This window comes from Leptosomus discolor, chromosome 10, assembly GCF_034619465.1.
Source record: "Leptosomus discolor isolate bLepDis1 chromosome 10, bLepDis1.hap2, whole genome shotgun sequence".
In the NCBI taxonomy this organism is placed as follows: Eukaryota; Metazoa; Chordata; class Aves; order Leptosomiformes; family Leptosomidae; genus Leptosomus; species Leptosomus discolor.
Genome location: NC_141400.1, coordinates 7929887 through 7947780, shown reverse-complemented (window position 1 = coordinate 7947780; position 17894 = coordinate 7929887). Strand labels below are relative to the sequence as shown.

General features: G+C 36.1%; 1 protein-coding gene across 5 annotated transcripts in view; it reads left to right on the top strand.

Annotated features, from left to right (window-relative positions):
* GABRG2 (gamma-aminobutyric acid type A receptor subunit gamma2) overlaps positions 1 to 17894 on the top strand; it is a 70867-nt gene that overhangs the window by 36676 nt on the left and 16297 nt on the right. Inside the window, exons 6-7 of one of the 5 annotated variants that reach the window (XM_086471029.1) lie at positions 9401 to 9431; positions 16998 to 17008. The exons of the other annotated variants lie outside the window; for them this stretch is intronic. Of the exons in view, the coding sequence (XP_086327155.1) occupies positions 9401 to 9431; positions 16998 to 17008 (42 nt within the window). The remainder of the gene's footprint in view (positions 1 to 9400; positions 9432 to 16997; positions 17009 to 17894) is intronic. 5 annotated transcript variants of the gene reach the window in all.

Sequence of the window (17894 nt, the reverse complement as noted above, 5' to 3'; positions counted from 1 at the left end):
TTTGCATGCACTGCAGAAATACAAGATGGGGATGTCAGAATTCTGTCCCTGATCAGCTAGTAAATCCAGATAATAGCAGAAAAAAAGCAACAGGAATATTACAAACCATCCTGACTGTTTCTCTTATCTGAAGTGAGTCATCCTGAATTATCAGCTTGTTTCTCTCCAAACTGAACATTCACATGTCACTAATTTTCTTCAAAAGTCACAGACCAAAAAATAAGAAATTACTTAGTTAATAGAATCCACTGTCCATTAATAGCAGGGACTGTTGAGAAAAGTTAACTCTGAACCTTCTGCCCTATGAATGTTTCATTAAAATGACTGAATAGTCTGTACTTTTAATAATATATTACCTGTGTATATTTTTTGCTTTTTCTCTACAACCTATGGCTGTGTAAACAGCAGTGGTTCAGGTTAGACTAGTTGCAATAAAGGGCATGCTAAGACATGATATCATCTGAGTTATACGATCTACTACAGTTGACCTCACACACTTACAAATTGAGGTGGGGTTAAGACTTATTGTATTATTGAAGTGTGTTCGTAATCACTGCCCAAACAGTGCATATCTCGGTCCTTGATTAAGAAACAACCATTTCTCTTGTGTGATGTTTTTGCTCGCAGTGTAAGGCCTCATCCACTGAAAGGTAGTGAGATTCTCCAAATAAAAAAGGGATGAACTAATGGAAAAGTCTAGAGAATAGAAATTCACTAACTTCTCAAATTTGGATGGATGCTGCCATAAGTAGTCCTCACAAAGAAAGCATCAGATTTACAAAATCCTACTTCAAACCTAATGCTGAGGTTGCATAGCAAAGCCAGTTGCTTTACTAACGTGTTCAGAATTTATGTTATGCTTACAATGTCTTCAATTATTTAAGGGGGTGTGATTTATTAGATATACGATCTATACAAGGGACAAATGTAAAACTAGCTGGCAAATGTGGCAAAGTGGACACTTGGCATACGAAGAAAAAGAGTTGTATCACACAATAAGCGGCAATAATAAAGAGAAGAAAATCAAAAATTACTGTTCTAGCACAGAACTTGCTTTTCCATCCTCCATATTCTCATTTAGTGTTTCAGAATACATTTAATTAAAATGAATGTCGGTTCTTTTTTGCTTTAAAAACTATTCTATACCTAATTCATGACCTTTTATATTCACTGTGGATTAAAAATAAGAAACAAATTAGGTGAGAAAACAGTCCAGCAAGTCCACCTCTTGTGAATGATATCAGCAAATGCTGTTGTTCTTCACATTTTGGATATAAAAATGAAAATATTATAGAGCTTAGCTAGAATCACTGTATATAACAAAAGGTGTCTATTGCTTAGGAGGGACTACAGGGAAGTTTTTCTAGAGAACTCTCTCAACTCAGATTTGACTAGCGAGAAAGATAAGCTGTGGAAATGTTTGGAAGTATGGAAATAGTCTGGAAGAAAATATAATTAGTGATCAAAGGAGCAAAATAAACATACTGTTTTTAAACCATAACAATAATCAGCACTGGCACATACTATTTAGGGAGACTGTAGAAACCCTAAAATCAGAGGTTTTATGAAATCATACCTCAGACCAGGAAGAAAGGACTAGCTTATATCTTGAAATTCTTTCCATCAATAAGTTTCTATGAGTTTCATAAAATTACCAGACAAACTGCATTTCTACTCACTATTCCAGTGTTTCTGAATGTACAAAATATTGTATTGTATGCAAAACTGTTTGTGAACGTGTAATTATTCAGGACAGAGGGAGCTTCCAGTATTCCCAGTTCATTTCTGTGACTGTGTAGTTCCTCTTTTAGACCAGACATTGTCTATTTCTTACTCACAGAGCCTATCCTGAATTTTTAATTAGATACAAAGGCCTTATAAGGCTAATCAAAAAATAGCAATTCAACAAGCTGCACAGGATCCACGAGTCTGGTGAGCCAATATCTGTAAATTCCTTTTTATTTCCTTCTTGTTCTGTGTTTTACAGAGCTAATCAGAACTGTGCAGTAGAGACGGTGTATTGCTCCTAATTGATAAACAGTGTCAAATTGTTAATTAAATATTTACCTTGCTATGCATCTATTAAGATACATACATAGATCCAGGCCTGTTTTATCAAGAAAACGTGGTCAAGGCTATCATTTTTTGAAAAAGGACATATTTGCAGACTTTCATACTTTATTGTAATGCTGTATCATAATGAATTGAACTGTTGGTAGGCATGCAGTCCCCAGAGGTTTCATAATGCTCAAAAAAACCCCAGAAGTCTTCTCCCTATGCTTCTTTATTAAGTCAAAATATGATACGACAGGTGCATATCACAATTGAAGATCTGTGTTGGGAAATAGCCCTGACATTAAAAAATGGCCATCGGTGGATTACCACTGTGCCTAGAAATCCCTGACAGTCCCATGCACACCTTTAGGTTCTAGTATGGGTTGATAATAGCATATGGCATTGTCAGGGAGATCCCTCTGAGAATTGAAAACATCCTCTGTCTGAAGTTTTTGAGCTAGTGAATAGGTACAAGATACTAGTACCTGCATTTTGCTTTTGGCAGAATTTAAACATACTTTGTATCCACTTTGTGGAGGAGCAAATGATGACATAAGCTTTAAGTCAGGAAACTCATCCTGCTATTAAATTGTTCTGTGTATCTTTATTGTTCTCTTTATGGTTTAGGAGGGTATTTATCTCAATATCCTTGTTTTTTGAAAAGCTATAAAAAATTATTACCTTAAATATATTTCCTAAAAGAATACTGTCTCTGTAGGACAGTGAAACATTTCAAGCAGTAGGAAGACACAATGGACTGAAAGAATTATTTTTATATTTGCTGCTTCAAAGGAAATCCTCAGCTCTAAGCTAATATCCTTAAGATAACCTTAAAATATCTTAACAGCTATACCTTGAGATTTTACTTCTAATATAAATATTCTTATCACCCGTCCAGAAAAAGAGCACCAGGGAATATTTTTGCTTATAAACTACTCTTTTTTCATTTAAACTCTCCCTTATTTTAACTCACATGAACCACTGTTTAACATTACCATACCCAACATATAATTATTTGAAAGAAAATACAAGAGAAGATGAGTTATTTAAATTTCATATACCACCATCATGAAGGGTTACAGACAATTCTGTGAGCAGGAGCAGGATTTTTGTTATGGTGGTAGCCTACAACAGTTTGATATCGCTGTCGGGGAAAAAAAACAGTCTAAGGTAACTACTCCTGCATATTTTTTGAAGGATAATGAATAACAAACATTTATCGAATATGAACAACAAACTTTTCTCAAATAATCTAGATACTCATATCTGTTCAGTCATTCAGCAAACCACAGCAATTAACGAACGGTTGCTAAAGTTATAACTACCGAAAAGTCTGTTCATTGAAAATAATTAGTCTACATTTTAGGATCATGTCTTCAAAGAGTAAAGATGTAGTACAATTCCCTCCCTCCCATACCTATTGTACACTCCACATTTTCTCATCCAAGTTGGTTAATTGTGTGGCAAATGAGTACTTATAGGTGAATTCACATGGCTGCATAAGTGAACTAATTCAGTAAGCAGGCTTTTTGGATCCTCCCCATCACACAGACATCCAAGATCTATGTACATGCACTTTACCAGAACACTTTCAAACCATTCACCTTTATATAATCCCTGTGAAGCAGACAAGATGACAGAAACAAGCTGAAGGCTTCCTGAGAAACCAGACAATGAGGTGCAGGTAAGCAGGACAGAGGCCTCTCCTGGAACGCCTTGGGAGGACTCGAGTCAACTGCATTCAGGTGTCTCCTGTACTGGCTGCTTCAGCCCTTGGCAGCAAATCAAAAGACCTGAGAAAATCTGCACAGTTGCCTTCCCACTTTCTTTATTCATCCAAACACCTCTCTCTTCATCATCTGGTCTGCAGTTGTTTTTGAAATCACTATGGACCCATTCCTGTGACAGCAGAGCAACAGAAAAATCCATGCCACCTTAACCATATAGGCTGAGCAGCAGGGAATTTACCACAAATGACATATCCAACAAGAAAGCCTGTGGGTCCAAGTAATACACACAATTAATAGCTAGTTTTGGCCTGTTTTTCTGCCCTGTGCTCAGTTATGACCACAATAAAAAGGATCTTCCCAGTTTATGTGGCAAGCATAGCTGCACCCATGTGAAATACGTTTCCATACTGCTGTTAGCTGCTGTAAGACTCCTTGGAAAGAGCTTGACCGTAAGCAGCGAGAACCACCAAGCCGTGGCAGTAGCATCAGATCTGTGATTGTGGATTGAACGGTCATCACCACTTTGGTGTTAACACAAAAAAGCATACAGAGCACAAAGACTCTTCAACTTTGTTCTCTCTTTCACAGTGACAGGCTAGGTCTTTCTTGTTTAATGGGCAGGAAAAAATCCCACTATTCCTGTGGAATTATATATTTAAAATTATTATAAATTGAAAGAATCTGACTTTTCTGTTCAGGTTTGTATGTGTATAGCTTCAGGTGTAGGCATTCAAATTCACCTGCTTCTAACTGATCATATAAGGAGTTGAAAGGCACTTTGATGATTATTTTTTATCTTTTGAAAGGGGTTAAAGGCTTTCTTAAGATTCCAGAGACAGTAATTCAGCCTTTTTTTTACTCTCAGTTTTTCCTAGACTCAATGCCAACTGAGTAATCCCAGAAAAATGCAATCAGGACTGTCCTTGAAGAAAAGGGTTGTTGGGTCCTGAAATCTCTTTCAACCCACCCCAGTACAACTTCCCAATGGAACAGACACTCTTGAGGGTCAAGTTTATTTTTCTGAGTTTGTCTTTCTGAAGGTTTGCCATATCTGAAAGCACTGCTCACTACAGCTCAAACTGAGCTTTAGAAAGGTCAGGTAAGGATAAAAAGGATTAATACACAAGTAACCAGAGAATAAGGTAAGGATGAAAAGGATTACTATACAAGTAACTAGAGAATAAGGGATAATGTGGAATCTCACAAGCATTTCCACCGAACCTAATGCAGGGTAATTGCAAAAGCACAGACGTTAAAGGCAAGATTTTTTTTGTAATAAATATAGTTTTGTGGATATAACAGAACAGTGGCTTTAAGAAATAAGATTTGTCATTTAATAGCAAGAAAATAATTAGACCTTTTAGGAAATTTAAACTATTAAAAATAAAGAAATAACATAATTTTGAATTTTTAAAATTTTATAAAATCAGCAAATTAAGAGAGTGATTCTATGTCCTAAAGCCTTTCCTGCAAATACATGTACAATTATTTGTGATGCCTCTAATGCCCCTATGAATATATCTTCATAAGTACTGATGACTCTAAGACAAAGCATACTAACCTCCCAACTCCCTTTTTTAATTCCTGTTAATGAAATCATCATACTGCATCCACTGATTGACTTTCACAGAAGCTGTTCAATATCACAGAGAAAATCACTATAATTCCACTCTTTGCAACTGAAGCTAGATCTAACTATAATGAATTATGGTGAGAAATCTTTGCTTGAATACGATTCATAACAATGCCTTAGTAGTTAAAGAATAATGTATATTCGCAATTATTTTAGCATTAAAATAACTCTGAATATTAAGCATTTTCAGAAGTGTTTTCTGCATAGTGAATAAGTATGTTTAAATTACTTATTTAAATAAATAAATGTTTTATTGTGCTGTTTAAATAATTAACTGTAAAGCAATTCTGTGATAAACTGGAGGGTTCCTGAGTATTTCAGCCTTTCAGCTGTAGAGTCACAAGGTAATGTCCCTTACCTGTAAATTGATTAGCATAGCACTGATGGTCAATTTCCTCAACTGATGTTTCACTTCCAGACCGTTTTTGTGTTAAAAAAATAAAAAATGTTTGTACCACAATGACTTTAAGATAATTTCTTTCACTTTTTTTTCACTGGTCTTACCTTACTCATCATCTTCCTGCTCTTTCAAATGGAGAAAACCAAATTTCTTAAGGATGTTTGAAGGTGATGACAGCTTAATGTTCACGGTGTGTATAGTGTAGGGATAGTTAATTTGAAATAAGTTTGGATTTGCCTGGGGCACATATATGTCCTAAATAATAAACATATGCCTCCAAGGCTGTTCTTACACAGTTAAATCCCTTCAGTTTCCAAGTGCAATTTCTAGCTTCTCAATCTCATGTCATTGCATAGCATTTTTAGTAACCTACTTATCTAAGATGCTGTTTTGTTGGAGGAGGCTGTCACTGTATTTGAATAGACATAATTGAAAGGCTGAGTGGAAGTAAGACATATAAGTCTGTGTAACAAGAGTATCTGAGTTAGGCAGCGTTGATGGGAGCTATTAATACTCAAATCCAGCCAAACATCCCATGGAAAAAGCAAATTATACTTAACACTACTAAGTTTAAAGAGACCTTCCCAATGAGCTCTGATTTTTAATTTTTTGTATTGAAGGAAGAGAAACAAAAAGAAAATAGACTAGGGTGTTAAATGAAAACATGTACAGTATGTACAAACTTCTAAAACTCTCTGCAGTACCTAATGATTATAAAATGTTCCTCTTACATTTTTAGATATGTGTTATCTAAAATTCCATAAAACCATCCTATAATGTCGGCAAAACATTCTCACAGAGGAATATAGTAGCATAATGTTAAGCATGGCAGTAATGTTCAAATATTTGTCATCATCATTTTATGTTTCACAAACATTAACTCCTTCATTTTCATTGTTAAAACCAATTCTTAATTGTAAATAGTGTGTGTTTTAACATCGCCGTTTTAAACAAGGCATAATCGTCCTCATTTTGATGTACATTATAGAAGCTATAAATATGCCACTTATCTCAAAAAGTGATCCAGTCTATTAAGTGAGTTCTTTGCTGCTCTCAAGAAGCCTGCATAATTAAGGCTAAAGAGCTGCAGGATAAAATTTATGTAATAATACTTTCTTGTATCATGCCCTACATAACAATTTTAAAATATTTTTCAAGATTTAATGCATAAAGTACCACAGCACCCTTTGTGTGTCTTAACGCTAGCAACTAGAAATGATCATGAAACCAGTCAGCAAATTGCTATTTTTTCTTTCTTGTATACAGTTCTAAGAATCGAGAAAATGACAAAAAAGCTTCACTATCTCAAATAGTGTGTTCTTGTTGAATGTAGTTCAATTCCTTTTTTTAGTCTTGAGAATATGAGTTTGAAGAGTAAGTAGAGTCATACTGTGTAGGTAACAGTCATACAAGGTTGCTTCTGTTCTGTGAGTGTATAGGTTAAAAAAACCCCAAACAATTCTCTTCCCTTGCCCTCCTCCAAAAGCCCTAAAATGAGTTCACACCCTGTCCATTCAGCATCCCTTTTCTAGTTATGCAAAATACAAAAATATATAGCCAGTAGAGATTTCTTAGGTCATATTCTATTGTTATTCAAACATTTAAAAACAAAATACAACATGTTTGAATACTGACAACCACCCTTGTAGTTTACCAAAATTTCCTTTCTTGTATCACTGTAGCAAACTACTGGTCTGGAACCGAGCTATTCGATTGCTCCTGCTGCAAAATCATAAAGTGAAACAGCAATGTCTTGGAACTGCGTATCTTAACTTTGGTTGTATAAGTGCAATAGCCATAACCAGAGCAATTCATGACAGTATACTGTCACTCTGGGTATGTTTGCTCTGTTGCTAAGGCTTTGAGTATGAAATAAGAGTTCTTGAATAACTCTCACCATTTGTTGTCATCCTGGGAAAAACAAGAATATTATTGAATACGAAGAAAATAAATTACTCTATTATTTTTTAAAAATAATTGTCAAAACCTATATGACTACATTTAACAATACTGCAGAAAAAAAGAAGTCATCTTTCAAGTATAGGTATAGGAAATCTATGATATCCTTCCGTTCTGAGAGAGACACTCTATCTCTGTTGACAAGAAAAGCAAAGAATTTCACTGGGAGAATTTATTACTAGCAAATAGTGCAAATATTAAAAACCCATAATGGCTCTGTAAGTCAGAGAAGAAAAGTGAAGGAAGAAAAGATCAACCCTCTGAATACTGGAATATGGAAACAAAACATTTCTCCGAAGTCATGAAATGGTTCATTTTATATGCAAGAGCAAATCCCACCAGTGCCCCTGGGAGGAAAGGTACCACAGTATCCTCCCACAGAGGGTATGGCAATTTGTGTTAGAACATAGTCTCGTCGGTTGTGGTAGCATTATTTCAGGTAATGACTAAGACTTTTGATGTTGAACTTCCTACCAGCCAGCTGATCTAGGATAAGCCGGCTGGCACGTCATTAGATGTAGTAGTGCCTATCCTGTGCAGGAAGATGAATCATTTTATATTCTCAGTTGTTACCACAGCTCAGGTTATGTTCTGAAACAAGTAGAAAGCAAGCACAAGCAGACATTCCCCCACTGAGTTTGCCAGCTTTGGTACCCACCTCTTCTCCATTAGGTAGCTTTACAGCTAACTGTACCCACTAAACATAATACTGTGCTGACGAGGCTGCTCAGTTGAGAGGAAAAAAATCTCCACCTCTTATCTCTTTCTTTCTGGCCCACCCAATTCCTAACGCCATGTCCTTAAAAGTTTAAAATGGATTTTTGTTTCCTGGTGTGGTAAAAGATTTTCTCTAGGGAGAATCAAGAAAAATAAATAGTTCTGTGAGCAGAAGGGCTGATTTCTCACAGATTTGTATCTCATGGCAGAATTCCCCACTGTCTAATGAACATGTAAATGCCAATTTAAGCTTTTTCAACAGCTGAAGCATTCCTCGCAGGTGTTCTCTAAGTCATTTCTCTGGAGTCTAAAAAGAACCAAACTCATGCCTTAACCTTTCTTGGAAAGAAGAGTGGATGATGTTGTGGAAAGCAGAAGGGCAGCATTGTAGAAGTCCCTCAAATCCCTCTGCCTGTCTTTTTGAGATTTGTAACATCTGTTTTAACAGTTATAATTGATCAGTATTCTCAGAATTATAAACAAGGAGGGCCTGAAATAATATAACCTTGATTTCTCTTGGAGGAACAGGATAAAAAGCAATATGCTTCCCTAAGTTTTAACCAAAGTGTAAACAAGTACAGGTTTTCAGGCTTATAAAAAAGGGCTATTCATTATTTGTTTCACTTCTAATTACATTTCACAACCCATTGTAATTCCAGCCTCTGGATGGGACTCAAGCTCTACAAGCCAAAATATCCCAATGAGAATATTGGGAATGAAACTGAAATCAGGAAACAACTGAAATAATCTGAAAAGTGTTCAGCCTAATATTTGCAGGTTGAAGAACGGCAATTATTTTATGCACGGCTCAGATAAATAGTTTGGATTTGGTGTGTGGAATTAAAGAGATGGTAATTTTCTAATATATACTGAACTTTTGTATGAAGGTTCTCTAGCACACTCGAGAACAAAAATTGTACATAGAAATGTTCTTAAAGTAATATTTTATTCTAGCACCTCTGAAAATGAGGAAATTCAGCCCAAGCTAAAGTTCTTCATATATAAAGCCTACGCTTTAGACTAGGTTAGTTAAATGAGAGCACTTTATTCCACCTGTACTACCTAAAATCAAAGATAAATGTATTATAATTGTTAATATGCCTATTTGAATTCAGTGCCACAGGTACAACCCATGTACAAAGCTTAAAATACAATGTAAATATAAATTTAAAGGAAAAAGTAGCCTTTCAGAAAAGGGCAATAAGGAATATTATTTTTGAAATGGCAAAGCTGTAATTCTACAATTCAATAATTGGGGAACGCAAACTTGGGGGATACAAACTCTTTATTCTTCTAGATATAATTTCTATGATAGTGGAATTTTAAGCCAAGATCAGGGTTGCTAGCTCATAGTAATACAACTAAACAACAAATAAGTTGTTGCATGTTGAAAGCTGCTTGGAGAACTTTGTTTACACTTGTGTTCATTTTTTCAAACATTTCCTTTGCTGAAAAAGGTGTTCACATAGAGTTGTTAGGATCAAGAACCAGGGAGGAAACTATATCAGTAAATCATGTATTTTTCAAAACCCACCATCTGTCATCTTCTTTTGAACTTATTCAACTTCTAGAACTAATAAAATGTTTAAAATCCAACTGTCTGGGAACTGTTGGGATGCAATTGGAGAACACTGCTGTCATTTCGATGGTAAAAACCAAAATTATGACAAAAACAACCAACCTCTGATTTCTCTTTTTCACCTTACTGAAGTATTTTAACACAGTGAAGTATTTTAAATCTCTTGGCTCTGGCTACTCCTTCTCTCCCACCTGCCGTATGGCATATGAATGGCAAAGTACTTGCTAGGGAGCGGGGCCAGCAGAGCTGAACCAGAAGGGAGGCCTGCTGCTGGGCACAGCGCCGTGGAGGAGTGCTGCATTTGCCTGGTAGGATTGATGGTTTCTTGAAGGAAACTGGATGGCATTTCCATATCCACATCCCTTCCAGGAAATTCATGAGCCCCTTCAAAGCAAATATAGTTTCATTTGGTGTAAGAAGTTATTGCTTGCAATTTTATTGCTTTGCCTCTTTGGTTTTGAGTATCCTTCTCTCGTATGGCATCTGAGGTAACATCACGACTAACTTTGTGTCACAGAGAATCTCTATAACAAGCTACACCTGCAAGATACGAATGACCACTGCATCATTTCTGCATCCAACCTATCATCTCAGGCCTTTTTTATGGCAGCAACTTCCACAGAAAGATAAATGCAAAAAGCATTGGATGACTCTGTCAAGCATATTGACCTTTTCTGGTACCTAGTATCAGTTGTAGTCTTGTCTCTCTGTGGAGTTACAAACGCAGCAGTTGAATTTCTTAAAAGCAATGCAGGAAACCTTACAGAGATCTAGCTTTCAGTGACTCCGTATTAAATCACCAATGTGTAGTGTACACTCCAGCCTACAAGTTAAAGCACAATCCACAGTTCCCTCACCACAGTCCTGTGGGACTCCAAATGCATCCTTCTCTGTATGCCACACAGTGTTTCAGATCCAGAATTGCCAGTTCATTTTTAAAAGCTTTCCAGGACATAACATTTTCAAAGGTTAAAAGAGGAAAGTCTTAAAAAGATATTACCCATGGGATTCGCAGTGTTATAACCTCACTTTTAAGAAAAGATTAAGAGGTTGCACTTCCTGGTCTGAAAACATATGATGTGATGGTATTCACACTGCAATGTGGGATGGAGACAAGGGAAACTGTTTTGTAGTAGCTGTGAACGTTACCCTGAATATGTCTATTTGAGAATTAAATAGTTCTTCAAAGGTCTGATCTTGAAAAGGGCAAGCCATTTAAATACCTTGTAGGCTTTGGACTAGGGTGATTACATACCCCTAGAAGATCTACCTTTATTCCTGTGAAGCTGGTAACTGAAAATTCAAGATGGTATCTGTAGTCTTTAAAGAATTTTTTTTACATCCATTTGACTTCAAATAGCATAACTGGTTATAAATTATTCATGATTCATAGCTGTCTCCTCTGAGACATGATCTTCAAACTAAGCATCCTCTTCACCTCTATTCTTCCCTTCAGGCCTGTTGAATGCAGGCCTATGGCCCGTCTTACTCTTGCTTTTGGTATTAAATATAACTTTAGAAAATCACCTCATTGTTCACCATTTTGCATAGTTTCTCACTATCTCAACACCTTCTACTCTTTTAACTCTACATTTACTATTTAACTATAATGCAGTTCCTTCTGCTTCAGTGTCTTTATTTCTTCTTGTTCTCTGATTTAAAAAAAAAAACATTTCCCCCCCTTCTAATAGCTAAAGAAATTCTGGGTTTCACAGCTTCTTCTTTCCTCCAACAATTTTACTTTCTACCTGATGTCAATAATATCCTCCTAGAAAGCTCAAGAGGTTAAAAATACACCCAAACACATTTGCCATCTCCTTTCTTAGCATACAAATAACTGTTCTATTAGAGCTAGTTTTTTTGTCCATTTCATTTCCTCACCAATCACACCTTAGACTATTTTGCAACACCTGTTTTTGCCAGTGGATGTTTCTGCTGTTACATGTTAGCTGTGATTGTGAACAAGATTAATTTGCACATTGCTGAAGATTTGCACCTGGCTTCTGCAAGACAAAACGCTTAAGAAACAATTTGGAATCTGCATGCAGAGCGGCCGTTGTCCTCAAGGAAACCAACAGCAGGGGAATGAGGATACTGTTTACTTCTCACACATTGGTCCACAACAGCCTTTTCTAGAGGAATGTCTTGAGTTGGAAAAGAAATACCTCTGTGATATTTTTATTTAAAATTGTTCTAAGTAGTTATAAAACCCCACAAGTATGATACAGAACATCTTATTTTTAATAGTGATAGATATGAACTCTGAAGCACTTTTTTCCAGGTAATTTGGCAATCTTTTATAACAATATAATAGACATCTACTGAAGAATATTTCTTATTTGAAAAACTGAAACAAAATTTCTCATTTGAAAAATACAGTTTTTAGAAGTAAATGACTTGCCTAGATGTTATGGTTTAAAAGTACAGTTCTAATAAATTTTAGAGGTTTTCAAAATTTTGACAATAAAAAAGTTACACTCAAACAAGAGAACCTAAATACAGATCCAGATTCTTCTCATGAAAATCATTCTAAGCTTTTGTGTGTAGGATTTATGATATTTTAAAAGCTTTCAAAAAGTCGTGTATGTATGATATGTAATATAGACAGTATGTAATACATTGCTTATTTATGTAATATACAACACTTCATGTCATGTAATATTACACAAATAAATGATCTTTTATTAAGGTCACTTCACGGAAAACTGTAACTGTAGAGCTCTAAATCCTAGTAGTCACCAACTATCTTAAGGCAGATGCAGCTTCCTGAAACATATACATTAACAGGAGCAACCTGCTCCCATATAGCCATTTGCCCGTACAGCAAGAGAAAAGTACAGCTCACATGGGAGAAAATGTACTTGTGTGAGACAGCACGTACAGCTCAGAAAGTAGGTAGACAACAGATATACATTCAGTGAGACATGCTCTTCCCATGCCTTGATCAGACCATGCAAGATAAAGAAAAATATCCTGTTCTTTTGAGCAATATAGACCTCTGTAATAGCCAAACACAGCGTATTTTTCAGGATTCCTGTATTTCAGATTAGAAAACTGATTTCTTTTGTGTCACACTCATTCTTTTAGGTCAAAAGGTGCTCTTCCAACCAGTTGAAACTGGGTTTACCCTGCTATTGAGGAATTTTACAAAACAAAATTCTGGTTAGGACCTACAAAATAGGCTTAAATACATATATGCAGGCATGCATAAATTGGCAAAATAGAATATATGTTCTCCAGAATGACCAAACTCTGAGCATGGACTTTTTAATTCCTGCTTTTATTTGTGAGGGTTAAATGCAACTGAACTCAACTTATTTGTAGAAGTTAAATGCAACCATCTCAGCTTCAATTCTAGGCAGCCACATATTAACAGTTAGATGAAAACAACAAGTAGACTTTCGTCCACCTTTGCCATGGTAATTGCTATAGAAAAACAACCATCGATGAATACTAAAACTTCACAAATAGTTACAAAAAGTGTATTATTCTTCTTCCTTCTTACTTTCACCTTATGTACGATACACATACATAGACATGTTCAAGATTCGTTCAAACAGCAGCTCCTGGTGTAACCAATTTACATGTTCATCTGCTAATGCAGGCGAATACTAGGATATGCACTGAAATTCCTACACAAGTACAGTAAATCTTACACAAGAAGTTAACATTAGAGCTCAGTTTAACAAGGTGTGTGAACATCCTGTCTTCCTGCCTGTGTATCTAGCTAAACAACAGGTTTCTGAAGAACTTAATACATCAACAAGCAGAAGTGGGAAGCTGATTGGGAGGATTCTCCGCAGAATTCTGCAAGCTTTTCAACACTGAAAGCCTTTATGATAAAATAATGAATTTTTAAGAAACAGAATTCTCTTTTGCTATGTAATTTCATTTTAAGTCACTATTCAACAGAGGCAAATAACGGAAGTTTGAACTGCACTTACGTATTGCTGCCAGCTATGTCTGTCATAGATAACAGAAACAGAAAACTGTCAACTGTCTCTCTCAATGGCATAATCACTACATGGTTTATGCATTTACTTACATTTTCATTAACTACTAAATGAATTACTTCATTACCCTTCAAATACATAGGGATATCCTGCAAGAATCCGGAGTACCAGGAACTTCAGAATTACCATAAGCATTCAAGAACCCATATCATTTAGTGGTTAGCCAGTTTCTGAGTATGGACAAGTTTTTCAGTGGAAGGTGCAGGAATCCAACCCTAGACGACAACAAAATCTCTCATGCATATGTCACCTTTAATATTCCTATTTTTTTGTAAACCCCAGTGCATGACGGGTTTTATTCTTTTCCAAAATTCTGTTTTCTGAATTTTCTTATCATCTATAGACATCACCTTCTTTCCATGTTGTACAAAAAACTTTTTCAAAGCATACAACCTGCTTTTTTCTGGCAACCCAGAAACATGACAAGACATGAATATGAGAAAACTGAATGAAGTTCATTTTTTTTCTTTGTATTTTAAGAAAAAAATGTTTGGGAAAATGCAGAAAGTTTCAGACCAATCCTTATAGCACTGATTACAGGCTCTGATTTTAAATAGGAATATTTTTAAGTTTAGTTTATTTTGCTTCCTTGTATGAACATGCCTACTTTGGTACTTTTTAGTATCACCAGAAACAGAATAATAGTAATAATCAAACATTTTCAAGTTTTCTTTCGTGTGACCAACCAAAGAAAAATATTATATAAGTATAAACGTAAATAATAAATGTTATAAAATTACATAAAACATTATGTTTTTCTTTTTCAACCACTCCCATTAAAGATTTCCATGTAAGTTTAGAGCAGAATCTGCCAGATGTTGTTGAAGCACATAGTATGCATGTGCTCCAAAGAACCTCCATGGAAGGAAAGATGGGTTGAGATAAGAGAAATAGCTGTCCTACAGCGCTGCAGCTGTTCAGTGAGAGAGCTGGGACTAGACCAGAGATATCTTGCCTGCTGCTTCAGTGTCCTAATCAATAATCCACACTGCTTCTTTGAGATACTTTTGGGCTATGCTGTTTTCCAACAAGCCAATTGACTTTTTACTATATATCTTTGTTGGGTTCTTGTGCTCAAAGACATCTTCTTTTATTACTGAGCTGCCCTAGCTCTCTGATGCCCATGACATTTGGCAGCCAATCACACTGAGCTGTGAAGAAAGTTGGGTTTGATCTGTACTATTTTTGCTCCTTGATGTTTTGCCTTCCAGGATCTCATACCCGGGTGAGCTTTAGTCTTTTCTTGGTTACTTAGATTGGTTTCCTGGGGGTTTAAAACTAAATATTCGTTGATGAAATCTTTTAAAATATTTAAAGGAAGCCAAAAAAAAATGGAATTGAAGTCCTAAAAGAAAAAAAAAAAAGCACTGGAAGTCAAGCAATAAAGCATGTTGTATTCCTCCCAGCATCTCTCAGGCTTTTTGTTTACAGTACTGTCTTTCCAGTAATCTCCCTGTGCATTCAGTGGAAGCGAGATGCTGGTGTTCAAGTGGTACTTTCTTGTATAAATATTTCTTCTGCTGGGGGGTTCAGACAGAATGAATCTGTGAAATCTGTAGCTCCCCTGCAGAACATTGCCTCCATGCAGTCATGCTTTATCTCCTCTGGAGAGGAAGTAGAAGAAAACATCAAGTTTTATTGCAGCCTCAGGTTATGTAATACTGTCTCCTGGCTCTGAAAATAACTGGAAACATCAAGATCAAAGATTAAGTGTACCATATCCTCAAATTCCTCTTCTCTCAGAATGAAAGGCTTTCAGAGGAATTCCAGAATGACCTTTGCCATGCAAGATAATATATAAAGACGTAAAAGCAAATCTGAGAAGTGGTGGTTTATGAATTGCATTAATCCTGTGCAGTCATTTCAGCAACGAGAACATGCACAAAGCTCCTTAAACATCACTAATTTCAAGTGAGTTTTCAAGTATGCTTATAAGTCTGTCGTTATTTACACAGACAATATTAAACACTTTCTTTTCTTCTATTGTGGTGTTCACCAAATAGGCCTGTACCTAATTTTCAACCACTTCTGAAATTTCAGAAAACCTACGGTAGAGTAGACAGATGGCATGTGGGTCTCTTGTTCAGCCAGTACGGGAGCAGTTCAGTCCGCAGACTCATCTATTGACCACAAACAGAGCCCTGATGTCTAATATCAGATTAGCTGAGATGACACCATGAAGAGAATTAGTCCACCTAAGATCTGACTCCTTTTGGGAGTTGTCTGTCCCTTTTGATTGACCATTTGCTTTTAACTTTGTTATTTCAGGTACTTAATGCTAGCAGTTTTTAACCCAGGCCTCAAAGTGCCACCTTTAACTTCATTCCCATTTTTACACCTTACATTTATCTTACTACCCCTGGAGTTGCCCACACTCCCTTTTCACACACATCCTTTGCACAGTTGTCTAGGAAGCCCAAATATGTAGACCCATGATACAGTATAAATGCTGTGCTTTATGATCACTGTGAAACAAAAACAACCACCATTTTGTGGTTTATTTTCCTTGATGCAAACTGCTGAAAATTTCAACATGATAAAATTTACATAGTTTTGACGATTCTTTTTTTCATGACATTTCATGATCCTGATAGTGTGTTTGATCTAAAGTACCAGGGATGTGGTGTATTCACGCTTTGAAGTATGGAAACAAACCCGTTATTTCCAGTTCTCCCTGTGTGTAAGAGCAGGCCGGGCTGGATGTTGCCAGGAAGCGAGTGTACCATCTGGATACCTTGAAATGAATGAAATATAATAAAGCATATCTCTTACTTGCTTATATTGTTGATTTCCCTGTATCCCAAAACCTTTATTATTACAAAGATAATAGGCCAAATAAAATAAATCAAGTCATTGCTTTAAACATGCACTGAGCCCTTAGCTATAATATAATTTTTTTTTAAGCAAACAGCTTTTCCTTAGGTATTCAGATAACATCCAAAACAGCCAAGGACACAGGATGCCTGACTGTGTCAGGCACAGCAAGGTTTCTAACAGAACAGCACCCCAGCTGCTTGTGTTGTCTGGAAATTGTGGCTCTCTACTTTCTCATGTTACTGGAGATTTCTGTCATCCTCACATTTTCCCAACTCTTTGTTCCAATTTTCTATCACAGTAAGTCAAACAGGTTATTTAGTAACCTAACCACTCATAACCATTCAGAGATGAGACACTGAGCTTTCATCCTGGGTTGTTGCTTCCTAGGTGGGAGGGGAGTGGGAAAGGGAGCAGAAGGTTCTATAATTTGCAGATTATTTACACACTAGAGCATAATGGTTCACTCACAGCAGTTGCAACCTATTACATCATGCTGCTGCCACATCTGAACTCTAATCCTGCACACTAAAAATCCTCCTGTGTTTGCTAATGCCAGTGTAGTAGCTTATCTGCCTTCAAAAACAAACAAAAAAGATGAGTTGTTTGTAATTGCCTCCCAAACCAGGAAAAAATTCTATGTAAATACGTACAGTCACTAACATTCATTTTCCATTTGAACTTGTTAGTACTCACAGATGGAACCTTAGAAACACACACACCTAAGTTCACCTTCACTCCCTCAATACATTTCCACATACTGACATTTTTCAGCAACAAAAAATTCTTAGGGTGAATCTTGTCTCTGTGAATTCAAAGAGAAGGTGGGAACAACAGTAATAGATTTTAATTACTGTCTAGTGTCATTACATTCTTTCCTCCTATAATTAGAAACTAATGAGAAGTGGAATGCATTCTGTCAAATGAACTGAGAAAACAGCCCTTCAAGTGGAATGAGTGGCCAAGGACCAAACAAAATCCAGAACTGTCAGGC